The sequence below is a fragment of the Myotis daubentonii genome, chromosome 19, assembly GCF_963259705.1.
Source record: "Myotis daubentonii chromosome 19, mMyoDau2.1, whole genome shotgun sequence".
Lineage (NCBI taxonomy): Eukaryota > Metazoa > Chordata > Mammalia > Chiroptera > Vespertilionidae > Myotis > Myotis daubentonii.
Window position 1 is genome coordinate 4,594,594 of NC_081858.1, and position 17,555 is coordinate 4,612,148.

The 17,555-nt window shown below is 61.4% G+C and overlaps 1 protein-coding gene across 1 annotated transcript in view; it reads right to left on the reverse strand.

Annotated features, from left to right (window-relative positions):
• The window catches only part of TRPV4 (transient receptor potential cation channel subfamily V member 4), a 35,897-nt gene extending 18,653 nt beyond the window's left edge, over positions 1–17,244 (reverse strand). Inside the window, exons 1-2 of the mRNA XM_059675879.1 lie at positions 17,168–17,244; positions 2,511–2,939 (exon numbers count right to left, since the gene is read on the reverse strand). Coding sequence (XP_059531862.1) covers positions 2,511–2,911 — 401 coding nt within the window. The 5' untranslated portion in view covers positions 2,912–2,939; positions 17,168–17,244. The remainder of the gene's footprint in view (positions 1–2,510; positions 2,940–17,167) is intronic.
• Positions 17,245–17,555: the final 311 nt, after the last annotated feature.

A 17,555-nucleotide genomic window follows, 5' to 3' on the forward strand; every position in this document is an offset into this window, starting at 1 on the left:
GCCCTTCCCTCCACGGGGACACTCCCCTGTGTGTGGCTGCCCCTCCTCACCCCCCAGCTTTGGGCTTAAATGTCAGCTCCTCCGAGAAGCCCTCCCGGACTACCATTCCTGTATCAGCTCGTCTCCTACCTCAGCCCTCCCCCACCTCAATTCCCGTGTTTGCTGACTTGCTTATTGTCTGTCTCGCCCTCCAAAGGGAAGGGGCCACTGAGTAGGGGCGTGTCTGGTCTAGCTCACCCCTGGACCCAGGGCCCACCCACTGCCTGGCACGTGGCGGGCGCTTGAGAAACATTCACTGAATGAACCAGTGACAACAGGCTGCATCCGAGGGAGTAAATGAGTCTGAGCAGCGAGGAGGACATCTCCAGCCTTCATCTGTCCTCCAGGTGCCACCAGCCTGAGAGGGGCGTCTAGGGGTTCTCAGGGCAGAAGGCTGGACCAATGGATGACGATGAATAGATGCACAGATAGATATTGGAATGAGTGATGGATGGACGGATGGACTGGACATATGGATGACAGGTGGAGAGATGGGTAGCTGGGTGAACGGGTGAGTAGCGGATGAAGGCAGGAGTCGAGGAGAGAAACGGGCTGGTTTCCAAGTCTGGGCCACGCGGGCACGTGAGGGACACCAGGGTCGGGCCTAGACAGGGTCATGATGGCACTGGCTCTGCAGGAGCAGAGGCTGGGGCGGCCGTGGCGATGAGACTGTCCTCATCGGCCTCATTCCTCACGCCAACTGCCAAAGCTTGGGGAACTCCAGGACGTCCTGCCCCCCCCCCCAACCCCATCCCAAGGGCCAGGAACTAGGGCTCACTCCTCAGGCAGCGGGTCTGCAGGTGACAGATCCTGGGAGCCAGGCTTGCAGAAGCCACACAAACCACAGGAAGAAGCCAGGCAAATGCCTTTGTTCTGGAGTCTGGGCGGCAGGACTCATCTTGGCAGAACCCGTGGCAGGAGGATGGGTCCACACAGGTGATGTAGGGGTTGGAGCCAGGGGGCTGCAGCGAGGGGGTTGGAGCCAGGGGGCTGCAGCGAGGAGGTTGGAGCCAGGGGGCTGCAGCGAGGGGGTTGGATCCAGGGGGCTGCAGCGAGGGGGTTGGAGCCAGGGGGCTGCAGCAAGGGGGCTGCAGTGAGGGGTTGGAGCCAGGGGGCTGCAGTGAGGGGGTTGGAGCCAGGGGGCTGCAGTGAGGGGGTTGGAGCCAGGGGGCTGCAGCGAGGGGGTTGGAGCCAGGGGGCTGCAGTGAGGGGGTTGGAGCGAGGGGGTTGGAGCCAGGGGGCTGCAGCGAGGGGACTGCAGTGAGGGGAATGGCGCTAGGCCTGGCATAGAATGCAGCATTGGGATGGCCATGCGTTAACCCCACCCAGGGCTTCTCTCCACTCTCCTCTCCTTTCCGCCAGGCTTCCTTCATGGAGAGAAAGGGCTAATACTTTAGCGTTTGACCTCTCCCTTAGCCCCAGGAGGTGCCCAGGAATGAAGGTGGCACTTGGAGAAGACCCAGGAGGGGCTGCTGGGGTTGTGTCAGCAGGAGAAGGTGGGTGGATGGATGGATGAGAAAATGAACAAAAATGTGAATGAGTCAGTGATTGAGCAAATGAATGAATGAACAAATGGATGGACAAATAGGTGGGTGAATGAATTGGTAGAAGGAAGGGAGGGAGGGAGGGAGGGAGGGAGGGAGGGAGGGAGGGAGGGAGGAAGGGAGGGAGGGAAATTAGAAATGAAATGAATGAATGAATGAGTGATGAGTATAGTTTAATGGGTAGCTGACTGGTTGGATGAATAGAAACAGTGGGTAGGTGAAGGAATGAATCGGTGGATGAATAAGTGGTGGATGAATGGAAGGTTGACGTGAATGGAGGGCTGGACAAATAGATGACAGATAAATAGATGGGTACATAGATATTTGAATGATGATGGACAGATGGATTGGACAAGTGGATGGTCAGGTGGAAAGACAGGTAGCTGGATGAATGAATGAGTAGAAGATGGATGGATGGATGGATGGATAGGTGGATGGATGGATGGATGGATGAACAAACAAGTGTATGGAAGGATGGACAGGTGGGTGGATGAATGGATGAATAAATGGAAGGATAAATGGATGGATGGATGGGTGGGTAGGTGGATGGATGGATGGACAGGTGGGTGGATGGGTGGGAGGGTGAATGGATGGATGGGTGAATGGATGGACGGACAGGTGGGTGGATGGATGGATGGACAGGTGGATGGATGGATAAATGGATGGGTGGATGGATGGATGGATGGATGGATGGATGGATGGATGGATGGATGGACAGGTGGGTGGGTGGATGGGTGGGTGGATGGATGGATGGACAGGTGGGAGGGTGGATGGATGGATGGATGGATGGACGGACAGGTGGGTGGATGGATGGGTGGGTGAATGGATGGATGGACAGGTGGGTGGGTGGGTGGGTGGATGGACAGGTGGGTGGATGAACTCAGTACAGAGCTGGAGACCACTGCCTGGGCAGCCAGCAATACTCACTCTAAGACCTTCCTCCTCCACCGCTTGTTGTCACTGGGGTGGTGGCGGTAGGTGCCGTAGTCGAAGAGCGAATCCATGGGCGCTTTCTTGGGCCCGGGCACCACCGAGGACTCGTACAGGGTGGACTCCAGCAGGTCAATGGGGTTGGGCACCCCCTTGCGGAAGGCGCCCTGGAACTTCATGCGCAGGTTTGGTCGCCCATCGCCTGTGCCCGCAGCGGCGGCAGCGACCGGGCGAGCAGCATCGGGCGGTGAGGGCAAGGGGGACCCCTCCTCCCCTTCGAACAGGTTGGCCAGCGAAGAGAGGGGGAAGGCCTCCCCACCGGCGGTGCCACTCTCATCCCCAGGGGAATCGGCCACCTCACCAGGCCCCGCGCGGGGGCCTTCGCTGGGATCGGCCATGCTGGCCCGAGCGTCCTCACGGCTGGGCCTGCAAGGGAACGGGCGAGTCAGCGGGGCTCAGGAAGGCCCTCCCACGTGGGCAAACAGCCCGCTGCGGCTGCTTCGAAGCCTCCCTTGTAATGACAGGGTGCGGCGCCCCAGCTGCGGCTGCCGCCAGCCGGGCAGGAGCTGCCTGGAGCCTGTCAGGGACCTGGACGCCGACCCGCCCGCTCGCCCTGCTCCCTGGGCGTGAGCTGCAGGAGGAAGGGCCTCAGACACCCGGGACCCACACCTGGAGCCGAGGCTTCCTCCCCCACCCACCAGCCGCGGAGCCCACAGAGCAGGGTTCAAAGCCAGCTCCACTCTTAGCAACTGCGGACGGCCATGCTGACCAGGGCAGGGCCACAGCCACAGCCACAGCCACAGCCACAGCCACAGCCTGGTCTGTCACCGTCACCGGGGATGCCCGAGGGCAGGGCCCAGAACACAGTAAGCACCTGGGAAACACGGCCACCACCTCCCTGTGCCAGCGCCGGGGGCTCAGGAAACCCGCGGGGCCCAGTCGGTTTCCTCATCAGCACCACCGTTCTGACCCCGTTTTCCAGAATCGGAAAGAAATCGAGGTTCCGAGACATGGCCGGCCTCCCCAGGCACAAACTCTGCCCCTGTGCGGGCGGATCCCTCTTTGCCTGGTACCCCGCCCCGCCCCGGCCCGTGTCCCAGCTCAACTGCCCCTTCCTCTGGGACACCCTCCCTACCAACAAATGGCCTTGTGACAGAGGAATCTCCGGTCCCCATTCCTCGGGTGAGGCCCCGGAGCTCCTAGGGGCAGTCACACTCACAGATACAGAGAACTTGCCCCTGGGCGCCCGACCGGAGGGGCTGCGGGCGTGGGTGAAAAAGGCGATTAAATACAAATGAGTGCTTACAGAACAGTCATGGTGACGTAAAGGGTAGCATAGGGAATGGTCTATATCCCCTACTGCATTAGGGTAATACCATACGCGATGCACATTACTGAATATTATAATAACTATGTGTGGTGTCAGGTGGGTACTAGTTCCATCAGGGTGACCACTCCATACGTTACATAAATGTCTATCACTGGGTTGTACACTTGAAACTAATACATCATATGTCAACTGTAATTTAAAAAATATAGCCCCAGCTGGTTTGGCTCAGTGGAAAGAGTGTCGGCCTGCAGACCAAAGGGTCCCGGGTTCGATTCCGGTCAAGGGCACGCACCTCAGTTGCAGGCTCTTCCCCGGCCCCGGCCCTGGTTGGGGCCCGTGCAGGAGGCAACCAATCGATGTGTTTCTCTCACATCGATGTTTCTCTCTGTCTTTCCCTCTCTCTTCCACTCTCTCTAAAAACCAATGGAAAAATATCCTCAGGTGAGGATTAACAAAAATAATAATAATAAATAAGTATTTTAATATTTTAAAAAATAAAAATGAACAAGAAGGGCCGTCAGAGCTTGGAGGAAGACGAGCTGGACTTGCACCCCGGTCTCTCTGGCTCAGGGACAGGCGCTGGCACCGAGGCCGGCTTCCTGGAACTCCCGCATCCCGCCCAGCGGGAGGGAGACTGAACAGTGCTCCCCTGTCCCCTCCCGCCCAGCACACCAGCGGAGGAGCGAGTGAAGACTGGTCCCCACCTTGTTTGTTCTGCGGCTGCCAGAGAGGTGGGGACGGCAAGAGGCCTCTCTTTTTAAAAAATTTATATTTTTATTGATTTCAGAGAGGAAGAGTGAGAAACATCAACAATGAGAGAGAATCACTGATCGGCTGCCTCCTGCACGGCCCCTACTGGGGATCGAGCCCACAACCCGGGCATGTGCCCTTGACCGGAATCAAACCTGGGACCCTTCAGTTCACAGGCTGACGCTCCATCCACTGAGCCAAACCAGCCAGGGCTCCAGAGACCTCTCTTGGCGGGCGCAGGGGGCACAGATGCCAGCGCTCCTGCCGGGACTGCCCCCCGGGCTCCAGTGTGGAAGGGGAGCCTGGACTGTAGAGTCATTCAGGCCTGGGCTCCAAGCCCAGCTCTGCTGTCTACCTACCACTGAGCACCGAGCCTCCGCCTCCTCGCCGGTAACATGGGTACAACTGCCGTAGCTTCTCATAGGCTCGCAGAAAGAATTAAATGAGATCAGGCATGTGCAGTACCAGCCCTGGGATTAAACTGGGGGCTGTCACTGACTATGATCAGAGGAGGAAGGAAGGGTTAGGAGCGCAGGTTCTGACATCAGATGTAGCTGGTCCCTGTCCCGGCCTTGGAACTAGCAGCTGTGTGATCCTGGGCAAATCACTTCCTCTCTCTAGGCCTCGGTTTTCCCACCTGTAAAATGGCACCACACCTCCTCGAGCTCTGGGCAGATGCCAGTGACCTCAGAAATGTGAAGCACCCACTCAGTGCCAGCACCTAGTAGGACCTCAGGGGACCAGTGGTTCCCTCCACCAGCCAGGTGGGAGACGGAGACCTGGACCCGTGTCCACTAGCAGCTGTCACATGACTTCGGGCTTTGTTCTGTGGGAACAAATGCCACATGTTGAGGCAGGAAGGAGTGTCTGTTGGGGATACAAGCATTGAGGGGGGAAATTAGACACCCCAGAAACAGCCCTGTCCCCCTCACTGGGGACCCCAAGTCAGGAAGAGAAGTGGCGTTGGTTACATGCCTCCACTGTCACACCCTCCTAATGACCACACCCCTTTCCAAGGCCCCCTCCCCCACTGGGGCTGGGCCTCATGGACACCCCCCTCAGGGAGCTCCCAAGGCCAGAGGTAGCTGGGAGGGCCCCTTCAGACCCCCCACCATGATGCACCCCCTCCTCTAAGGAACCCCAACCTGAACAGCATCAGGGTTTCTAGGGGCTCCACAGCTGCGCGTCTGAAGTCAGCCAGCCCGGGGTTCAAACCCCCGCCAGCCGCTCACCGGCTGCTCGTAGCCTTGGGCGAGGCACAGGGATCAGCATTAGCATTTTAATTATGATGAAATCATAACTGTGAGATAAACCGCCATCATTCTCAGGATTCTGCTGCTCTCACCCGGTGCCAGGGGCCAGCCTATGCGCTTCCACGCGCACGCTCACCGGATCCTCGCTGCAGCCCGAGTCCAGCGGCTCCCAGTGGGGCCCACTCACTCCCCAGCGACACTTGGCAATGTCTGGGGACAATGTCACCATGTGCAGGGAAGAGCAGGTTACTGGCATCAAGTGGGTCAAGGCCAAGAATGTGGTTAAACATCCCACAATGCAAGGACAGTCCCAAACCAAAAAGTCTACAGAGCTGAGGTTGCAAGGCCCTGCCCTGCAGGTAGGCACTGCTATAATTCCCATTTTACAGAGGGGGAGACTGAGGCTCAGAGAGGTTAAGTGCCTGAGGCCACACAGCAGGTTCACAAGAGTCAGGAATCAAACCTGGGCAGCTGGCTGCAGAGCCTGGGCCGCCCTGACCCCTCGGCCTGGGCCCTGCCAGGTGCTGGTGCCAGGCACCATCTGAGCCCTGACCGTATGGTGTTCAAGCTGCAAAGCAGCCCGGAAGGAAGGATCCCCGCTACCAGCTCAGGCGCGTCTCTGAGCCTTAGTTTCCTGCCTGTACAATGAGGCTGCGATCGCAGCGTCTGTGCCACAGGGCTGCTGTGACCTGTGGCTGGTCGGGTGTCTCTTGGGCCCTTATTAAGCATTTGAAAAACGCTTCAGCTCTAGCTGGTTTGGCTCAGTGGATAGAGCGTCGGCCAGGGGACTGAAGGGTCCCGGGTTCCATTCCAGTCAAGGGCACGTACCTTGGTTACAGGCACCATCCCCCGCCCTGGTCAGGGTGTGCGGAAGGCAACCAGTGTGTCTCTCTCACATCGATGTTTCTCTCTGTCTCTCCTCTCCCTTCCACTCTCTAAACCTCAATGGGAAAATCTCCTGGGTGAGGATTAACCAAGAAAAAGCTCTCATCACCATCACCCTATGAAAGCCCGGTTACTGTCCTCACCCCTCCCCGTGCACACACAGCCTGGCATCCACCGCCCACGCCCAAACTCACCAAGACCCTGCAGCCTGGCCCCTGGTGAGTCCCCAGAGCCGGTGCGCAGAGCCGGGCTGCTGCTCCGTGTTAGGGCTGAGGAAACGGAGGCTCGGAGAGGCCAGGGAGCGAAGGGCCTCTGGATCCTCACCCTGGATTCCTCCCACACCACAGCACCCAGGCGTGTGTACACACCAACGCACACGTACACACACACACACACACACACACACACACACACGGGCCTGCTCTGCTGCTCTGGCACTTCCCTCCCCAAACACTGCCCTGTTCTCTGCGGTCAGGAAAGAGCTCCCTCCCTGTTCTAATTTGCCCTGTAGACTGTAATTACACATTCCAACCCCTTGCCAGCCTCAGGGGGGCGGGCGGGGGGCGGGAAAGGCGAGCCCTCTGTGAGGCTCCCCCGCGGGCCGCAGGAAAGGCCTGCGCTTACTCGTGGCACCAGGCAAGCGCCCCGGGCTCCACGGAGGGCCTGTGCCTGAGTGTGAACATGCCCGCGGCGCACCGCTGCCTCACGCAGGCCTCGACTGCAAACGTGTTTGTTGTCAGCATCCAAGCCCTTTGTTTGGATATAAATACGAGATTGTCGTCCACACAGATGGAGGCTGTGGCGGGGTGGCCGGAAGGGGGATCTGAATCTCAGAGCCAAGGAGCAGGACCAGAAGCCATTTACCTATTCATGCATGCATGCATTCATTCATTCATTCAGCAAATATTTACTGAGCACCTACTGTGCGCCAGGTACTGGGGACACAGCTGCGAGCAAGACAGAGAGAAAGCCCTGCCCTCCGGGGCTGACCTGGAGGCTGGGGCAGAGTACACGGCTAGAGAGCAGAAAGCAGGTCCTGCCTGCTGTGTCGCGCTGTGCAGGCCAGACGGCAGGTCCCGGGCAGCGTGCGGAGACTCAGGGCTGAGCCAGGCCCCAAGCCTTCCTCTCTGCCGGGACAGAGACCCAGACTCTGGGCACAGGGCCATCTGGAAGGTCACACATTCTCCTCTGATGGCCCCTGAGGGCTCACCTGGGGCAGCCAAATCCACTCCTCACCTGGCGGGCGCCGGGGGGCATGGAAAGAGCGTGTGCTCTGACTTTGACGTCAGACCGAGGGGGGGTGGCTCCCAGGCCCGCCTCTCACCCGCTGGGCGAGCCTGCGCACGTCCATCCCGAGCCTCTGAGCCTCACGGGCTCACCTGCTGGTGGGGATCGCAACTGAGCTGTTGCAAGAACTTACCCGTTGAGTCAAACCCCTGGCAGAAAAGGCCCTCAATGCACAGCCAAGTGCCGTCTCCCTGGGAACCCTGGATGCGCGGGGAGGTGGGAGGTCTGTTCCTTCCAACCCCACGCCGGCCCCCGGCTCTACCTGATCACACGGCAACCCTGGCACGCATTCGCCAAATCCCATCCTCCTGACGATGCCGTGAGCAGGGAAAGCTGCTTACGTCTGGAGGCGAGTTGGGACGTGTGGGCTGCTGCCCCCCGCGGGGAGATTTCGGGGAGCTGCTCCTCCTGTCCCCTCCCTCCGGGCATCCTTTGAGTGCCACCTGTTTGCAGGCACCCTGGGGAAGCACCACTGTGGACCCCACAAAAGAATCAGGGAGCGGCCTTCGCGGTTTGGCTCAGTGGATAGCACATGGGCCTGTGGACTGAAAGGTCCTGGGTTTGATTCCGGTCAAGTACACGTACCTCAATTGCAGGCTCGATCCCTGGCCCATGTGCAGGAGGCAACGAATTGATGTGTCTCTCACACATCGATGTCTCTCTCTCTCTCTCTCTCTCTCTCTCCCCCTCCCTTCCACTTTCTCTAAAAATCAATGGAAAAATATCCTTGGGTGAGGATTAACAAAAAATAAAAATTGATCTTTCCTTTAAAAAAAAAAAAAAAGAATCTAGCCCTGACCGGTTTGGCTCAGTGGACAGAGCGCTGGCCTGCGGACTGAAGGGTCCCAGGTTCCATTCCGGTCAAGGGCATGTACCTTGGTTGCTGATACATCCCCAGTAGGAGGTGTGCAGGAGGCAGCTGATTGATGTTTTTCTCCCTTCCTCTCTATAAAAAATCAATAAAATACATTTTTAAAAAAAGAATCGAGGAGGGAGGCAGACGGCTTCCCGCTCCAGGCCGCCGGCTCCCCCTCCTCAGGTCTCCGCACGGGCACCGCACGGCCTCCCGGAAGCCCCCCTGGCCCCGTGTGAAGCTCCATTCAGAGCAACATGCCCCTTAGAGCACTTTCCTGGCTAAACTTTAAAGGCACATGTGCTACTCTTCACCCATCTCCCTCCTCTAGCTCTTCCCTCGAGGTGGGACTGTTCGTGTCCGCTGCCCGGCACTGGGCTGTGCCCACGCGGATCCAGGCCTTCGTGTGATGTCCTCTAAGGCCCGGGCCCTGTGGTCCGGGGAGGGCGCAGGCAGGGGAAGGGACAGGAGAGGCTGCGAGCGGAGGGGCTTGGACTGGGCTTTGCGAAGTGAACGGCAAAGGGCAGAGGAGACGCAGGTCAGTGAGCGGCGAGAGTGCAGGGCACGGAGGACGGAGGACGGGTGCGGCTGAGGCACCGGGAGGGAAAGGCAGGAAGAAAAGACGAGTGAGTGGGGGGTAGGAGGCAGGCAGACCCGCGGGGAGGTCTGGGGTCCCCACACACACACGCAGGGCACCCCTTCCTGCCGCATCCTGGGGCTCCCTGCCCAACCTGTGGGGCCCCGCTTCCCGTGTACCCTGGAACACACAGACGGGGAGCCCCTGGGCGGGCGGTGTGAATGGGGAGGGGCTAGGAGGACAGGACCCTCAGGTTTGCTGGTTCTGACCAGCCCCCACCTTCCAGGTAAAGAAACTGAGGCTCAGAGAGGTGTAGCCACTGGCCCAGGGCTGCCCAGATCCTGAGTGGGGAGCAGGATTAACCCGCGTGGCTCAGGACCTGTGCCTCAGTGGTATTTACAGGGAAGGGGGGACGGAGGGGGGAGGGGCACAAGTGGGGGGCATCCTCTGCCCGGGGCTGTGTGACCGGGACAGGTCAGCTGGCCCTCCTGTGCCTCAGTGATCCAGGGCCCGCCCCGGCGGACTGGGCGAGGGTTAAAGGAGACAGTGTGCGCCCAGCCCAGCGCCCGGCAGGCCACGCCCGGCAGGATGGTGCTGCGGGATCCTGTGTCACCATGTTGTTCACAGAGGATGGTGACCAAACACTGAGGGCCAGGGAGGCCTGACTTCCAGGGAGGGCGGAGTGGCTGGGCCCGGAGCCCGGGACCCGGCGGCCGCTCAGAGCAGCCGCCGCTGGGACCTCGGCCCCTGGGCCAAACGAAACCTTCTGCTTGCCAGGCTGCCGGGCGGCGGCGGCAGGGGGGCGGGGGGGGGGCACCCCGCCACGCTGGGCACCTTCCCGCCGCCTGTATTTACCCAGCAGGGCCCAGCCCGCTTCCTGCTTGCTGCACAGTGGCCGCCTGTCCAGGGTAGACAGAGCCCCAGTGTCCTGTCAGGTCCCCCCCCAGGAGGGTGCCCCTCGAGCTCACACCACCAGGCTGGGCAGCGTGGGGTGACTCACTGGGCCCACAGAGGCCATGTCGGTGTGACCACCGCACAGATTCGGTCACTGCAGGCCCGCGCTGGAGGGATCCCAACTGTGCTCACAAAATCCACCGCCCCCCCAGCTCTCCTGGGCACCCGGCCCGTCCTAGGCCCCAGCGAGGGGGAGCCGTGGGAGGCAGTGTGGCGCAGTGGTTTAAGGGCACACGCCACACAAGCCAAAGGCCACGTGTGACAGGACTGCACTTATGGGGAACGGCCAGCGCAGGCAAGTCCGGAGTCAGACAGCACAGCCTGGCTGCCGGGCTGGGGGTGGGGGCGGTGACAGCTAATGGGTGCGGGTTCCCTCTGGGGCAACGGAAAGTTCTGGAGCCACAGTGTGTGGTCGGCACAGCTCTGCGCGCACTAAGAACCCCTGCACGGCGCACTCCGGACGAAAACGTCGTTCTCACTGGTACGTGGATGGCCCCTCGGTCAGCCACTAGCTCCCCGATCTTGGACAACGGCTTCCCTGCCAGGAGCCTGTTTCCTCGGTGACACACAGGGTGTGGCACACCGCAGGGGCTCAGGACATGCTGCTCTTTCTCGGAGACGCCCGCTCGGTCCGGGCCTCCCCTCCGGTCACAGCCCCGGAGCCCGCCCTCTGACTCGGTCCTGCTCAGAGCGATGCTGCCAGCTCCCGCCCTGGAGGAGGGTGGTCTCGGAGCCTCCTCGCCCCTCCCCCCGGCCCAGCCCCTCTCCTGGAGGGAGGACAGTCACAGAGACCACCCCCCCTCCCCCGGACAGGACTGTGTGGCCTCAGGAACCATGAGACCGCCTGGTCTGTTCCCCACCTGCCACTCACCGGCAGGTGGCCTTGAGCAAGTCACATCTCCTCTCTGGGCCTCAGTCTCCTCATCTGTAAAATGGGGGGGCACTGCTGAGTCCGTGTTTGCTTTGCAATTACTTGCTGGACTGCAGGTCTGTGCTTTACATTAAAACTGCCAGGACAGCGCCTACGCCACGGGCCGCTGTGGGCAGTAAATGTGACCACTGGGGAGTTCAGGACAGAGCAGCTGCGTTCTTACTGTTGTTAACGTTCCTTCCATTTACAGCTGGGAAGACAAGCCCAGAGCAGGCAGGACAGAGCAGGCGCTGGGACCCAGACTTCCTGGCCCCAAGGCGGGCTCGTGACTCTAGTAGGTTTCCTCACCTCATTTCCATCTCTCGCCGCCTCTGGGAAGCTATCAGGACAGGCGCTGGCCCATTTCCCACCTGGGAGACTGAGGCCTCGGGGAGAGGACGCCCACCCAACATGCATACACCCTCCACCTATCACACCTGCAGAGCCCAGAGGAGGGCAGACACTCGGAAGGAACGGTCGGGTGGGGCTGGGGAAGGGAGCCGGAGGCAACAGAAAACCGGTGTGCGTGCTCCCTCCGCCGCGCCGCCGCACCGCCAGCCTGTGCCAACAGCAGGCGAACAGCCAGGACTAGGGCTGAGGCCCGCCCTCCGCAGCGCCTGCCACATTCGTACATTCACACAGCACCTTCCATCCGCTTTGATCCAAATAGTAACTCGGGAAGTTAGACATTCTTGTCCATTCCCAGCTGACAAATGAAGTCCCAGGAGAATGGAGGTTGCGGCTGACATTTCCCAGGCAGCCATCTGGTGTCGGCATCACTGTCACCCCGTTTCACAGATGAGCACACCGAGGCTTGGAGAGCCCAAGAGACCCAGCTGAGGTCACAACTCAGCAGGAAGGGAATGTGCCTGGAGTCCAACCATCTGCTTTAAACCCATTTGAGCCCTGGCTGGGTAGCTTCGTTGGCTAGAGTGTCACCCTGATAGGTTGTGGGTTCAATTCCCCGTCAGGGCACATACAAGAAGCAGCCAAAGAATGCAACAAATCAATCTCTCCTCTCTCTCTCTCTCTAGTAAATAATATTTTTTTAAAAAGAGCTAAGAATTAAATAAATAAGCCGTTTGAGTTCAGCGCTTCGGGGCCTAGGAAGACCTCTCACCGGGCCGCCCGGCCAAGTGCCACCCCCCGTGGGACTCGCAGGACAGCGGTGAGGAGCTGATAGCGCATCAGACAGACGTGGGGTTGGAACCCTGGCTCTGCCGCTGAGCAGCGGTGCGACCCCCCCACCAGGCGGAGCGCTTCACCCTCTGCAGCACCCACGTGGGACGATGGGAACTCGGACCCAAGCTCCAGGGGGGCAGGGCGCTCTCCTGCTCCGGTCACCACCGAGTCCCAGTGCCCGGAACAAGGCCGCACTCAGCCGCTGCTCAGGTGCGCTCGCCAAGGGACCAGAGCAGCGACTCCATGAGCGAACAAATGCACGGAATCAAAGACAAAGCCATTCTCCCGGGGGCAGACGACCTCCAAGCCGAACCTGGACCCGACTCTGAGCTAACCCCCCTCACAGATCCCTGACCGAGTGCCCACATGGACCCGATGCCCTCTGAGGGCGAAGGCTGTCATGAGTCCATTTTTGCCGACGAGGAAACTGAGGCTCAGAGAGGCCAGGACACGCCACGCTCACTCGGTCTCAGAGCCAGGGCCTGAATGTGAGCGGGCGGCTTTCCTGACCCCTGCCTTGTTGATCTGTCCGTCCACTCCCTCGCTCCTCCCTTCGCTCATTCATCCACCCTGTCTACGTATTCCACGCCTCCGCTCCGTGCCAAGGGCAGACAGAGCCAGCCAGCCCTGGTCCCCACCTGAGGCCCCTTGGCCCCATGCCCGCTGGGGGCTCCTCTGAGTCCATGCGGCCCATCCGGGGTGTTTGCTGGAAGTGCGAGCGCGCACACACACACACCCCACACACCACACACACACACACACACACACACACACACACACACACACCACACCACACCACACCACACACACACACACACACACACACACACACACACCACACACGAGGAGCTGTCCCAGGAGCGGTCAGCCCTCCTGGACAGCCGGGTGTAGCCCAGGCCACTCCACCCTCAGGAAAAGCAGGCGCCTGGTGAGACTGAGCAGCCCTTTGTGTGGGGCTGGCAGGGCGGGCGGCCGGGCGGCCGTTGCTCACCACTGAAGAAAAAGAAGAGCATTCCCATTTGGTCAATGGCCCGCCTGTCACCCCCTCTTCTTGCCCCACCTCCTTCTGTGGCTTTTCCTGTCCCCTGAGCTCATCTGGGCAGACTTGGGAGGGCCTCCTATGCCCCCAGCATGTGCTTTGTGATCTGCCCTCACCCATGAGGAAACCTGCTCAGAGAGGTGGGCGACTTCCTCAGGGTCACACAGCCAGCAGCGGCCAGGGCTCGGGGCAGAACGGAGAAGCCGGTGATCAGGAAGGGCTCAGAGGCGGGAAGGAAGTCGGAGTCACAATGGCAATAGGGGCCTGGCCTCCTGTCCTTGTGCCCACCAGTCAGGGTGCCAGCTCATGGGACCAATGACACCGAAGGCAGGGGGTGCCCTGGCTGGGGCAGGAGTGGCAGCTGGCATACCCCATATACCCCGCACATTGGCAAAGCTCTGACTTCCAGCAAACCCCAGGTGGCAGCCCAAGAAACAGAGGTCACACAGCAGTGAGGGGCACAGCTGAGATGTGGCCCGAGGTGGGACAGACTCCGAGGGGGGTGAGTCCGAGGTGGCTTTCCAGGAAGGACGCTAAGCCAGTCACTGGGCTTTCAGGGACCCAAGGGGACCAGTCACTCGGCTCTGGCTTCCATTCCAGCTCTGCCAGGAGCCAGCAGGGCATCCTGGGCAAACTGCTTCTCTCTGAGTCCGCCTTCCTGCCCCCGCCACCTCCAGGGGAGGCGAGGCTACGACACCACCGACGTGAACAGCGGGCACTAGACATTGGTTATACATTAAACAGTCATTGGTGCGCTGAGGACAAAGCAGGCACTACCATCAGCCCCATTTTACAGATGAGGAAACAGAGGCCCCAGGAGAGAGGGAACTTACTGAGAGCCGGATCTGAACCAGGCAGCCGGGCTCCCGCCCTAGTTTTTAAGCATTAAATCAGGAAAGTAGGAAAGACAGCTTTGGCACGTAGTTGACGCTCGTAAATATTTCATGGGTGAAAGATACCGTCCTTTGTCTAGGCACAAGTCTAGATTTGCCCCTGCTACCTCCCACCCACCTGCCTGGCTCCCAGGGGCTCCCAGGGGGCATCCTGGGACAGTCAAGGGCAGGGTGAGGAAGGAGATGGTGTTAGAGCCGCATTGTGTGCCTTGACTGTCCTTGCAAAGTGGGAACTGAGAGCCCATTTGACAAATGAGGAAACTGAGGCTCAGAGAGGTCAGGTGACTTGCCTGAGCTCCCCTGGTGAGGGCGGAGCAGGCCCAGGGGTTGAGCCCACGTCTGTCTGGGCGGATCAGGTTCTTGTCTCTATACTACATCTTCTCAACAACTGCGGACCCAGACAAAGGGGACAGGCCACCTTGGAGACGGAGGGCATGGATTTTGAAATTAGACGAATGGCGTTCTGATCCCAGCTCTGCGCCTTCCCAGCTAAGAGAACCTGAGCAAGCAACGTCACCGCTCAGACCTCAGTTCCTCCCTCTCAGAAATGGGTATGACCATAGTTTGTATCCAGAAGTGCTAAGGATATGTGGCTCAGCGCCTGACACATAGGAAGTGCTCAATAAACGCTCGCTCTCACCGTCATGACCACGAACGCAGCCAGGCAGAACCTTGTACCCAGCGTTCAGAGCGGGTATCTCAAGAGATCTGAATTAATCTTTAACAGGAAATTCCTCTCCAAATTAGCGATGCGGAGCATTCCAGAGGGCCGGCGGGCATGAAACGTTCTCTGGCTCCCAGATCCTGTGTGACAAGACGCGGAGCTGTTCCCTGGGTGCCCAGGATCGGGAGGAACCTGAGTGTCTTTCCCAGCATCAACTGGGGGAACCTGATGGAGGCCGCAGGCCAGTGGCCTGTGAGGGGAGATGCCCATTTCATGTGACTCCCTCCAGGAACAGACCGAGGAGCTCAAAAGACTCCCCGTCTCAGAATGCTGTGCTCAGTCGCTCAGCTAGGCCACAGAGCACCTACTGAGCACCCACTATGTGCCAGGCACAGCGAGCCAGCCCTGTGCTTTCCCTCCCTCCCCCATCTCCCTCCAGGGCACCCTCTCAGGCCCCACCTGGGCCTCACATCCCTTCCCTGGACAGTGTCCCCGGGGACCGGCCTCCCTGCCTGGCCCCACGCTGCAGCCAGGGGACCTTTCCAGGCCACACGTCCAACCTGCCCCCCAGCCTGGGCATTAGGGCTCGCGGTCTGACCCCGGCCCTGCCTCTCCGATCCCTCCCCTTCCTGTTCGCTCACACCCCAGACAAACAGAACGATTTCTTGACTCTACAAGCCCAAGGTTTACTCACCTTACTCCATTTCTCTCTCTTTTTTAAATATATTTTTATTAATTTCAGAGAGGAAGGGAGAGGGAGAGAGAGACAGAAACATCCATGATGAGAGAGAATCATTGATCGGCTGCCTCCTGCACGCCCCACACGGGGGGATCGAGCCGCAACCCGGCATGTGCCCTGACCGGAATCCAACCCTGACCTCCTGGCTCACAGGTCGACGCTGAGCCACGCCGGCCGGGCACCTTACTCCACTGCAAGATGACGCCCCTGGTTTTAAACGTGAGCCTGACTGGCCCATGAGTGCCATTTGCCACCTGTTTGGGACACCCCCCCCCCCCCCCGCGCCAAATCACCAATAAGGTGGGAAGGAGGGTCCCTAGCCGTTCTGGCTCCCACTGATCCTCACACAGAAAGAGCTGCGGAAGGTGGGAATGGCCCGTTCCTTTCTCCACCCTTTTTACTAAGGTGTTTGTGGCAACAGCCACCAGCACAGACACAAGGGGACGCGGGGCTCTGAGTGTGCCAGGCCCTGCCCGGGGCTCCGCACTGGCCGCCCGCCTCACCCAGCCCTGGGTGGCCCTCATGCCGCCCCCACGTGACAGGAGACACCAGGGGACCAGCTCAAGGTCGCCCAGCCGTGGGTGGCAGGGAGGCAGGCCCCCTTAACCTCGCCTGACCTCCCTGAGGGGCCCCCCTTCACCTTCCTCAGGAAGCATCCGCTGAGCTGGACCCGGGGTGACCAGCTACCGTGCAAACCTGAGATCCCCTTCTCAGTGCCCAGGACCCAGCTCCTCGCCTGCCAGGACCCCAGGGCGCAGGCCCCGCCCGCCCGTCTTCAGAAGCTGGGCCAGAGCGGCCAGGGCCCACCGGCCGGTCCGGTCCGTCCCGGGGCCCACCGGTGCCCGCAGGAGGCCGTGGGAGCTGGCGGTCCCGGGTTTAAACTGCACTTGGCCAGCCCTGACCTGAACCTGCTTCCTCATCCACAGGACGGGCGCCCCCCCCCCCCCCCGGCGGCCCGTGGCCAGTGGGCAGCGCAGGTCCCTCCAGCCCCGACCCACCGAGTCCCGGCCGGGCTGGGGGCTGGGGTCGGGGACGGCGCCGCTCCGGCCTCAGGAAGCAAGTGGCTCTGCGGCTCCAGCCTCCGCCCCGCGGCGCGGGGTCCAGCCCACGGGGGGCCCGCGGTGGGCGGCGGGGCTTCCTCGGACCCGGCCTCCCTCCGAGACCCGCCGCCCCGGCCCCCGTCGGCGCCCGCTTCCAGGGGAAGCGCGGATCCCGGGAGCGGCACCCGGAGCGGGACACCCGCGGGCCCCGCGATCCCGGCCCCGGAGAAGCTGGGGCGCCCCCGAGGGGCCCCGACCGCGCCGTCCTCCCCGTCCCGCCCGAGGGCTCGGCACTCACCTCCGGACCGCGCGGCGCCGGCGGCCGGGACACGCGCTTCCTGAGTCCCGCGGCCCGGCGCCCGCCCACCGCGGCGCCCCTCCTCCCTCCGCTCGGGTTACGGGCGCGCCGCCCGTCCGCACCCGCCCCCCCGCACCCCCTTCCGCCCCGTCCGCACCCGCCCCCCCCGCACCCCCTCCGGCCCCGTCCGCACCCGCCCCCCCGCACCCCCTCCCGCCCCGTCCGCACCCGCCCTCCCGCACCCCCTCCCGCCCCGTCCGCACCCGCCCCCCCGCACCCCCTCCCGCCCCGTCCGCACCCGCCCCCCCGCACCCCCTCCCGCCCCGTCCGCACCCGCCCCCCCGCACCCCCTCCCGCCCCGTCCGCACCCGCCCCCCCGCACCCCCTC